The sequence below is a fragment of the Echinops telfairi genome, unplaced genomic scaffold (assembly GCF_000313985.2).
Source record: "Echinops telfairi isolate 266 unplaced genomic scaffold, ASM31398v2 ScPeMD7_1;HRSCAF=3_0, whole genome shotgun sequence".
Taxonomy (NCBI): domain Eukaryota; kingdom Metazoa; phylum Chordata; class Mammalia; order Afrosoricida; family Tenrecidae; genus Echinops; species Echinops telfairi.
Window position 1 is genome coordinate 18,986,773 of NW_022103896.1, and position 11,553 is coordinate 18,998,325.

Consider the following 11,553-nt stretch of genomic DNA (forward strand, 5'->3'; position numbering starts at 1 on the left):
GTCATATTTTTCAGGATACACAAATAGCTGAAAATGTAAAATAATTGGAAGATAAATAATAGCTATTTCAGATTCCCCCAGAGTTGGTGGATCAGGAGAAGTTTGGGGAAAGAATTTGGGGAGGAATATCAAAGCATGTTCTTGGTGAAAAGGAGAAGCCTCGGGCAAGCACATTCTGTCCTTAGCCCTACTTTTCAGATGTCCAAAATGCTGCCTTTTTAAATCTCAGTGCCTACCCAATGTGCACTTGCCACTGGCGCGCCAAATCTGGCGACTGTAACGGTTTCCTGAGTGTCACCTGTAAATGAAGAGCCCTTAGAGGACCTTTTCACTGGCTCCAAATTTCAAAGCACTTCAAAATAGGTCAGGTGTGTGTGTGTGTGCTGGGTGGGGGGAAGGTAGACAGGTACATGCATGTGTGGATTTTGCACTGCAAAAATGGAACGCCTATTCTTAAAATGTTTTTTAATGTACATCCATGTTTTGCTCAACACCAAGCATGTCCCCGGCTTCCCCGTCAACCTTGACACATGGGCAGCAAGAGTGGGCACCCAGTAAGACCTGTTGGCTGTCAGCTGTGGAGTACTGGGTTCATTCCTGGGGCCTAACCCTCTGGGACCCTGGTGTTACTTAACTTAGAGCGCAGGCATAGGCTTCTTCATCTCTTAAGAACTTATGGAATATCCATCGGCGTCAGAGATGTCTGTGAGTCCATCTGAGTGAAGGAGGTCAGTGAGTCATTGCTTGTATTTCCGACATCCAGTAAAACTTATCCAGTTAAGAAAATGTATCCAATATTATTATCTGGGATTGGTAACATGCCAATGCAAATTCATCTCGAGATAAACCTCACAGCATCGACAAAGCTACTTAGTCTGCTATTTCTCTCTCAGTCTTCATAGTAGCCGCCGCTCTGGTCACCGCAGTGGCACATGGAACGAAAAGGAGAGGAACGCTCTGGATCACAGCCAGTGAGTGGTCTTGTCCCATCTGTGCAGTGCCGTGATTTCTAAAACACCCAAGTCCCCGTTTGGCCTCCTTCTTAAGGTAGAACAGCAGCGAATCACTACATTTGAATGTATCAGCCCCGATATTTTACCTTTGACAGATCAAATCAAATTATTTGGGAGTAATGCAAAGAAGAAAGGAAATCTATTACTTCTACCATCTTGATAGGAATTCACTGGCATACCTGCTGAGAAATGGGCGGGGTCTTTGTCCCTGTGATGGCACCCCTGCTTTCTCTTCTGTGCTAGACCTGCTTTTCTTGGTGGTCTAGACTCACCTCTGGGCAAAAGAGCTTCCTAATGATGGGCTTGCCCCCAATGGGGGGGAGTTATTCTCCACACAAGGACCGCATCCTGACTCCCTCCTGTTCTTGTCATGGTGGGAAACCGACTCTGATGTTTTCCGGGTTTCCCAGGGTCTGCCGAGAGCTGGTGCTGAAGCTGGAGGGATTGTGGAAATAAGGAAAGGGAGAGAATTTCTCCTCCCACACTGAATCCCCTCAGGTCTTGGGTGGCCAAGTCTTCTCTGCTCACTCTGCCCAGCCTTGAGTCTGGCATAGACTAGGGGCTCAGTACGTATCTGTTGGGTTCATCATCTGGTGAATGGTCAACTCTCCAGTAATTCAATGAATAAATTAGGGACTGTTCAGGTTCCTAATGGAACAGGGAAGAAGGAACTTAATTTAATTGGCTCAAGCTCCTCGAAGGCTCCTCAGAGGACCCTGTGTCCACAGGAGTCCTGTCGCGTCAGCTGGAGGCTCTCAGCATCGCCCCTGTCTCACTTGCTGGATAGGAGAAGGGGATAAGGGGGCCGCCGGTGTCGATTCATCCCCCACGGATCAGTTGACTTCTTTCTGAGAAGACTGTTCCACAGCTGTAGCCTGCAGGTCTTAGGAGCACAGTATGGACAATTCAATCACCTAGACCAAATAGAGGTGGGCGTCAAGAAGCACATCTAGCATATTAATACTGAATTGTCCCCGGGCAACAGAAGCCCTGATGCAAAAGAGCCAAGTGAAAGATTTTAGATATATACTTTTCTCTCACTTCCGCATAGTATTATAAAATGATTTCCAGGGTCTTGGTACTACTTCATTGACAGACAATACTGACCATCTGCCGGTGTGTACTTATTTTAATCTGGGAACTCGAGATCCTTTTGTTACTAGGACTCCCACGCAGTCTAAGTTGCCCTTGAGTCCGCTCCAACTCCTGGCAGCTTTATATATAACAGAGTGCAACGGGGGCCGGGCCTACACCATCTTCATGATCCTTGATAGGTGTGAGCACCTTCCAAAGGAGGGGCTCATCTTCCAACCTGGGGGAAGGGGGGATGGGGAGGTGTGGATAATTGGTTGCGATCTTTATAAGGTTTCCACTGACTGCTTTTCACGTGTAGATTTCCAAGGCTCTCTTCCTGGTCTCTCTTAGTCTGGAAGCTCCACTGAAGCCCATCCCCAATGGGTTGCCCTCCTTGTATTTGAAACCTTCCTGGCGTCGCAGCAAACTCCACATCAGCACAGGACAGCACACTGACAGACGGATGGTGGAAGGCACACGCGGAGTAGTGGCGGACAATGTGTCTTATCTCAGAGTTTGCAGATAGCCCTGTGCGTTTCAGTAAACCAATAGTGGCATCTGCAAAAGAAGGCATAGATCAGAGTGCTGGCTAATTCTCAGATAGCAAATCGAATTGTTCTTTCATATAAATACGAGGTATTTCACACCTGGTTAGTTGAGAAATCAATTTTTTCCCCTTTTCTCTTTCAGTCAATGAGCACTTAGTGATGAGACTAACAAAAGACACAGAGAGTCCTGTCGCCAGGGGTGCGTGTCTCGCCTCACCGGCTGTGGCTCTCCGGGTTTTCCCATCCAGTCCTCTCTGCGTGCAGGGCGCTGGTCAGCTTCATTCACGGCTCACACATCTCAGGCTGCTTTGTTAGTCACCCGATTCTGCATGCTCTGAACTGCCAAAGGACAGTGTCTATCCAATTGCATTTCCTGGTCATTTTTCCTTTGAATGATGTAGTCTCTCGGAAGAAAAGGAAATAACAGGAGGAAGTTCACACGCACTGGGCCCCACAGCGTTCTCCTTTCGGGTGAGGCAGGGTATCTTCCTTGCCCTCTTCAGCACATCCATGCTGCCTCCAGGGTAGCAGTGCTGTCGTCTGAGCAGTGGTTAAGGGACGGAAAGTAAGAACACAGGGGTGGCCACCAGATGCACGGCCACTGAGTTGATTCTGACTCCTGGCCACTCTAGAGGACAGAGTAGAAATGGCCCTTAGAGTTTCTGAGACTGCAACTGTGTGTGCGAGTAGAAAGCCGCATCTTTGTCCTGCAAAGCAGCAGGTGGTTGCCCGACCTTTGGTTAGAGACCCAGTGAGCCAGCAGGGCCCCTGCAGAGAGTGGAAGGGAACCCAGGTTCATTGAATGAACACTGTGATGTGCTAAGCAGGCTCTTTCAACACCAGGATACACTCTCCCTTGATTGTAGATCTGCCCCATTACCAGTTGCCATGGAATTGACAATGAGTGCACACTGTCGGAGTGGAACTGGGCTTCATGGGGCTGCCAAGGGATATTGTTGGAGGGGAAGTGGATCACCAGGCCCTCCGTGCCCCTATTCCAAAGCACCTCCACGTGGAGTTGCGTCTCCAGCCTTTTACTCAGCGTGGAATGCCTCACTCGCTGTCTGGACTCCCCTTAAGCAAAGACACCTAAAGGCACTGCCGTCCTGTGTATTCCGACTCACAGCCACTGCATGGGGCTTCTGAGTATAAAGTTTAACGGAAATAGACCGCCGCATCATTCTCCCCAGGAACAGCGGCTTTAAACCCCCGACCTGTGGTTAACAGCCCAAAGCCTAAGCCCCAGTGACACCACGGTTCTTTGGGGCACTGTTCAAGGACTCAAAGAGGTCTGCAAACCCATCTCCTTTCATGCATTAGCAATCGTGATCCCCACCTCGCTACAGAAACAGCATTTCATCCTGTTTAACCCCAAGTCCTTTGAAGGACCGATTGTATTTTTAACATGAGAAAACCCAGGGTAGAGGGACAGAATGCAGTCGGATGGAGGACAACCAGGCCACGTTTTATGCTAGGTCCGGTAGATAGGGGATTCCATACCACTCTCGTGAGAGTCCTAATGCCGGGACCCTTTCATACAGTTCGTCATGTTGTGGTGACCCCAACCATAAAATTATATTCATTGCTATTTCATAACTGTCATTTTGCTCCTGTTATGAATTGGGTGACCCCTGTGAAAGGCTCGTTCAACCTGCAAAGGGGTTGGGACCCCCAGGTTGAGACCTGCTGCACTATGCCTTGTTAGGAGGCAGCAAGCCTTAGAAAATTTAGACGAATGACAGAATGGGGTTGTCATGCAGGTTTTGTGCCTCTGGCTGCTATGTCTCTGTGCTTCCCAGGCTGCTTCTCCTCTAGGCTCAGCTGGTACAGAGTTTAAGATTTTCAAAAGGCAGAACGAGTTCTATTTCTCAAACCAACTCCAACAGAAAACGCCAAAACTTCGAATAGAAAACACTTTTGAGCAACTTTGGTGCTGGCAAAGAATATTACAAGTACCAGGGACTGCCAAAAGGACCGGGGTGAAAATGGCTTGGAAGAAGGCAAGAAATACAGCCAGGATGCCTCTTGGAAGCAAGGATGATGGGCGGGGCTTCCTCTCCCAGGCTTTGGACATGTGGTCAGGCGAGACTGGTCCCTGGAGAAGGACAGCGTGCTGTGTCAGGCGGAAGAGAAGCTGAAAAGAGGAAGGCCCTTGATAAAGATGGGCTGACGGGGGGCTGCGACCCTGGGCGCAAACAGAGCAACCATTGTGAGGCGGGTGCAGGCTGGGAGGTGTTGCTTTCTGTTGTCCACAGGGCTGGGATGGAGGGGAAGAGACCCAACAGCAGCAAAAGCATAATTGACTTCTCGTGAGTCCTGGGGACACCATTTCTTCATGAAATTGTACCTGACCCTCCAACCCCTTCAAAGGCTACATTCAACTTTGGAGAAATGCCTCACCTTGACCTGGCACTCTCTAGCAGCTTCCTATTCCTGCTCCTGTTTCATTAACAGGGCCTGCACGCCCTACGACTATGTAAACCTGTTGGAGAATATAGTCACTCTCTTTCTCGTTCCTGACTTCTGGAAAGGAGAGCACCCTGCACTCTTTGTCTGTCTCTTTAGTTTCCCTCAGTTTCACAGCTGCTTCTCAGGACCCTTCGGGTCATGAGGCTGGACCTCACAGCCATCTTGTCTCTAAGGAGCATTCTGTCCATACTTCTTCCAAGACATGTCTGCTTATTCTTTTGGCAGTTCATGGTCGTTTCCATATTCTTTGCCGGCACCATAATTCAAATGCATCAACTCGTGTTTGGTCTTCTTAATTCAGTGTCCAACTTTCTTTTTTTTTAGTGAGTGAGTGAATGAGTCAGTGAGTGAGAGTGAGTCAGTGAATGAGAGTGAGTGAATTAGAGAGTGAGAGAGTGAGTCAGTGAGTGAGAGAGTGAGAATGAGTGAATTAGAGAGAGAGAGTGCGTGAGTGAGTCAATGAATGAGAGAGTGAATAAGAGAGTAAGTGTGAGGGTGAATGAGAGAGTGAGTGAGTGAGAGTGTGAGAGAGTGAGTGAGTGAGAGAGTGAGTCAGTGAGTGAGAGGGTGTGAGAGTGAGTGAGAGTGTGAGAGAGTGAGAGAGAGAGTCCAGTGTCCAACTTTCATGTGCCTATTAGGCAACTGGAAGTACCATGGTTTGGGTTGGGTGCACCTTAGTCCTCAAAGCAACCCCTTTGCATTTCATCATGTTAAGGAGGTCTCATGCAGCATATTTACCCAATTCATGGAGTCCTTTGATCTCTTGATTCTCTTTATAGACTTGTCTTTTGTCTGCTAAAATTGAGCCAGAGGTGTGAGTTTATTTCCAGGCCTGAAGGGTATCTAAGACTCAGTCTTATGGGTCCACCAGTCTCTATCCAATCAGTAAGCTTGTGTTCGTGATTTTAAGTAAAGGATTTTGCAGCTACTCTTTTCTTCAGATTGCCATTGTAAACTAGCATCCCACTTCATTCCAAGCTTGTAAGGTAAAGGAAGTACTCAAGAGTTACCCAACAAGCTTGATGCTTGAAACTCAACAGGCTGTATGATATGTTTTGTTCCACGATTAGCGGTGGCTTACAATATTACATTAAGAAGAGAAAATAAGCTTTTCTTTATTCCCTGTGTGTCCGTTTTAATCTAGCGGTACTGAGCCTTTTGCGTAATAGCTCTCTCAATCCACCATGCGGAGCAACACCAGGCATATCTCTAAGAAAGGCTAACGTGTTTCTTTCTGTATTAAAAGATAAGACTGTAAATGCAAACATCCCGGAGAGAAGTAACATTAACGAAATTATACATCTGCAACCCTGCAAATTATTGATAGGAGAGTCTCTCTCAAAGGCAAGTTGGGATGGTGGGGAGTCGGCAAGATAGGCAGGGACCTGACGGGGCCAGTGTGTGCCCACTGCCAGCCCAGAAGCAACACTCACAGAACTTTGAGCCCTGGTTTTTGAAGCCTGCCCTTTTCAGGAACTCTTTACTATGGGAGTCACATTTTATGCTGAGAATAGGGTGTTCAAGTAGCTGTGAACATCGTGTATGCTTAAAAATGACTCTAGAAAATCCCTTAATTCCCCCATAAAGTGCTGGCCACTGCCATTTTGCAAGAAGTCCAATTTCCCCAGTTCTCTCTCGTGCTTTATTCCTGATGGATGCTGCTTGTGTTGAGTCTCCAGTAGCTGGATTGCATTTGGGGGCTGTGTGCTTGAAAAACACATACTTAGAAGTGCATTCAATGCAGCCAGATGGTCCAGCGGCAAGAGACACAGGGGAACTAAGTCTATCCAGGAAATAATCGATGCCCAGTATCACACTTACCCTGGGGCCACTCTGTTCGGGGATGAATGGGGGAGGATTTTAATGCATGCTTCACATTGTTCTCTTTCATGTACTGATTACTTCTTCTTTATCTTTCTGGCTGTGTGAGAATAATTGAATTTGCATAAGCCACAGTCGTATTGTTGAGCTCCTCTGAGCTTCCCACCAGATGCACAGTTCTTGGGCATAGTCTGACTTGCCCCCCAGGGAAGAGCTGAGTAGAGGACTCGGCAGGAAACCATTGGTTCCAGATCAGAAAAATGAGAGCACATGGTCCTGTCGAGCTGTTCTAGGTGGCATGGCAGGTGGACAGAAGCATCCCCCATTTGGATGGTTCTTGTTTGTTTGTTCGTTTCTCATTCTCTCCTTCAATTCCAGGCTGGTCCATTCAGGTCCTGGAAAGGGGTCACCCCAGGCTGGTGTGGATCTGTCCTTTGCAACCCGAACTGGTACCAGGCAAGGGATTGAAACGCACCTCTTCAGGGCAGAGATCAGCAGGGACCTGTCCCATTGGACCAGGAGCATAGTCCAGGGTTGTCACCACGCTGCGGAAGTCATCACAGAAATTAGCACTGGTGAGTACCCGATGCCATCTACTTACGGTAAGGAGGCAACCTCTCCATCATCCCCGCCTCGAAGGAGTTCCCAGGACTGGTCTTTTGGGTTCTTAAAATTCCCATGGTCAACCCTGTAGATTCTCCTAAATCTAAAGCATTATGTATATTATTAACATGAGATTTAAAGTTTTGATTGCCTTATCCCATTTTCACTGCAAGAAAGATGGTAACATGGATAGTCAGACAGCATTATCCTATGTACAATCGGGTGGCTTCCTAGAGGGATGGTCTTGGCGGCATGTACTGGTGGAGTTCTTGGTTATAAGGGACAAGAACAGATTCTGGGCATTTTGTCACCCACTGAGTCTTTTGGAGAGATGTTATGTCGTTCCCAGAATTGAACTGAAGCCTGAAGACCTACATGTGGAAAAGGGCAGGAAACAGATGCATCTCGGCGGGGGTAACAGAGTGAAGGCTGTGAAGTGAGCCCGCTGTGGAGTGACCAGAGAAGCAGAGGCAGGACAGAAGGATTGCCATGTGTGTGTGGGCCACGTTCATGGAGATCTACAAGGAAGTATCAGCGAGTGGTAGAAATAGAACGTATAAAACCCTCAGGAACAGTAGTGGGAGTAGTGATAATCATGAAGGTAGAGGGATGGTGTAAGGGGGTGGGGGGAGGACCCATCACCAGGTTCGCTATATAGCAACCACCCTCCCAAGGGGACAAATAACAGAAATGTGGGTGAAGGGAGACAGTGGACTGTGTACGATATGAAATAATAATAATAATATATAATTGATCAAGGATTCACAAAGGGGGGAGGGCAGGGATGGGAGGGGCAAAAAGAGGAGCTGATACCAAGGGCTCAAGTTGAAAGAACATGTTTTGGAAATGCTGACGGCAACATATGTACAAGTGTGCTTCATACAATTGAATGGTGGATGGCTATAAGATTTGTAAGGGCCCACCAAGAAAATGATTAATATAAACCAACCAAACAATAAATAAATGGAATATCTATGAAGGAAGGAAAACCACTATTTAACGAGCACCTGCTATATGCCAAGCATTTTACATAGTGGGAGGAGCCCCGGTGGTCCAGTAATGAAAGAACTTGGCTGCTGAAGCCAAACATTGGTGCTTCGAACCCAGCAGCCACACCAGGAGAGAAAGGTAGCAGTCTGATCTGTAAAGACGTAGAGCGTCCACAGAGGTGACATTCTACTTCCTACTGTGGTGAATTGCTCCTGGGGCCTTCGAAGCGGACGGCGGCTATCTGTGCAGCAACCATTTATCCCTCCTCCTTCAGAGCAGAGCAGCGTCAGAAAATCACACGCACGGGCAGTCAGTTTGTCTAAAGGACTCCTGCGCCTGGCCTGCCAGCCTCGGAGACCAGAACTGAAGGTTGTCCAGCGAGCACTGTTGGCCACTCTAAGTCCTAGAGAGAGTAAGAGGAAAATGTGATCACAAACTCAGAATAATTTCTCAAAGCAGGTCTACTGCTCAGAGAGGCGCCGGTTCTACCCCAAGATGATGGTCCTTCATTATCATTTAACCCCTGAAACCACCCTCCTGGCTCAACTTTCAGCCACACAGCAGAGGGGCCTCTAAGGTGAAGGAGAGCACCAGGACGGTTCAAACACTGTCTAGAACAACCAACCACACAAGAGCTGGGGTGACATTTGCCATTGGCCAGCAACGGAGACGCTCAGAAAGCAAGAGGAGGTTAGAAGAAAAACAACTGGACATGGTAAATCCAGGGAAGCAGTGGGCAGAGAGCGCCTTACACCGTAGGGATTGCCGTCAATGTCATGATTGATAACGTGTGAGGATCAGTGAATGGAACACCAGTGTGAACGGTCAACGTTCACTCAAATCACAATAAAACACAAAAACAAAGAAGCGAAAAGAAAGCCCTGGAAATCCCACGGAGTTGTTCTCCTCTGTTCTCTTGAGTGACGCTTACTAGAGGACAATGTGTTGTGACAGCATGTCCCTTGTGAGTAATGACTCTTTTGCGGATCCGAAGATCACAGAAATGTAGAGTGACCACAATGTGGAAAGTAAAATGAAACTGAACAGAGATATTAGTGTAAAGGTGGCTTTGTGGAAATTGTGATCAGTTGTGTGTGTGCTGCGTGCCCTGTGTCACCATCTGAAGTGACTATCGTATCATGGCTCATCTTCAAATAAGTTTGAATGAAAGTTTCATATAAACCCGATCTTCCAAATCAGGGAGCACATTCTTAGGGCCAAACAACTTTCCAAAGGTCACGCAATTGATAACTGGCAGCGTTGACGGTAAGGGATATTGGAAAGTCCCTTCTCTGTCCACCATAGGGTCTACAGAGACCTGGGACTGCCCACTGTTGGTTCAGTGATCCGGCAAACAACAGTCTTGTCCAGGACTCTCTCCATGCAATTTTTACATCACTCCCCAACACAGATAGAAGGTAGGGGAGATGATAGATAATAAATCTAGCAATACCAGGAGAGATGGATATAATTTTTTAAATGAGAAAAAGTAGGATTAAGGAAAATGAGATATAGGAAAAGTAACATAAATCTATAATCATTTATAAACCAAAGACACGCTTATAAGGCCTTCTATGTTCACTGAAACAGACTCCATATTTAACCCTGGTGGCATTGTGGGTTATACATTGGGCTGTTAACCATGTGGTCAGCAGTTCAAAACCACCAGCCAATCCTCAAGAGGAAGTTGAGGCTTTCAATTCCCAGAATGAATTGCAGTCTCAGAAACCCACAGGGGCAGTTCTACTCTGTGCTATCAGGTTGCTAGGAGTCAGAATTCACTCTATGTCAGTGGGTGATTTTAAAAATATATTTAGCCCGTGTTTTCCACTGGCCAACACAATACACAGTGACTTGTGACTGTAATGCAGCTGTTACTAGTCCTGTGGCCTATCACAACCTTGTCATAGGGTTGTTTATCAGAATTAAAAGAAATAATCCATGTAAAATACCTAACACAGAGGTTGGTGCATAGAAAACTCCATGAATATTTTAAGTCATAGTTGTTTTTGTAATCATCATTTCCAGATGTGTATTGTCCAGGAGGGTTAGCCTCTGGTCACATGTGGGTATTGAAATCAAAAGTAAATCAAAATACCAGTTCCTCAGACCCACTCTCTAGCCACATGCCAAGTGTTCAATAGCCCAGTGTGGCTAATGGCTACCAGGCTGGACAGTGCAAATCTAGAAGGTTTCCATGTTGGCCGTTCTGCTCCAGAGGAACCACGTGTTCCCCCAGAGAGGGACAGTGCTTCTTGGAAAGGCAAGCTGCATCTCAGACAAACAAGCAAAACTTCTCCAGAGCTTCAAACTGCTGGATCCCCTCCTACCGAGACTCTGATTCAGGTAGGCTGTGGTGGGGACTAAACTTGTGCATGTTTTACAGAATTTTAAGCAATTTTGCTGCTGGTCCATGGACTACTATGAATAGTATTGAGCAAGGGTGCAACTTCTTCAGTCCACCAGTAATATTCTACACTTGAACTCTTCCAATGTCCAAGGAGGGATGGCCAGTCATATTCTAAAATATAGAGAACAGTTGCTTTGGGCAGCACATATACTGACATCGGATGCTGTCCAGGGAAGGTTAGCATGGTCCCTGCACAAGGATGACACACAGATGTGTGAAGCAGCCCATATATTAAAAAATAAATAAACAGAAGTCATGGAATGCATTGATATATAGTAGTGTCACTCCACGTTTCCTTTATTTGTATAGTTCTCCTGAAATTCTTTAGTGCCCTCAAATGTTCCCACTGCTCTTGGGGAAATGCTGGGACATACTTGGAAGCACTTGGAAGCCTCTTATGGGAAGGTTTGATTTTTGAAGCATATTCTGTATGGAAAGAGGGACTAGTGTGTTGAATTGGAAGAATGGAAATGACCTTCCTGACAGATAAAGTTCTATGTGCAAGGCCAGAAAAGCTCAGGTTCTTTGTAACTTCCAGGGTGTTCTAGGAAAGAATGAAGGTGACAGAAAGGATTTTGTTTGCACTCAACAAGTACTTGTAAAATGTTTCTCTTTCAATAAGCTG

General features: G+C 46.8%; 1 protein-coding gene and 1 non-coding gene across 2 annotated transcripts in view; both read left to right on the forward strand.

Moving 5' to 3' along the window:
- The window catches only part of SNTB1 (syntrophin beta 1), a gene marked incomplete at its 5' end in the record, with an annotated part of 147,496 nt that overhangs the window by 122,762 nt on the left and 13,181 nt on the right, over window positions 1-11,553 (forward strand). Inside the window, one exon of the mRNA XM_004697411.2 lies at window positions 7,304-7,500. Coding sequence (XP_004697468.2) covers window positions 7,304-7,500 — 197 coding nt within the window. The remainder of the gene's footprint in view (window positions 1-7,303; window positions 7,501-11,553) is intronic.
- On the forward strand, window positions 11,058-11,162 carry LOC115868757. The gene has a single exon (XR_004045756.1). It is a non-coding gene; the product is annotated as a U6 spliceosomal RNA (small nuclear RNA).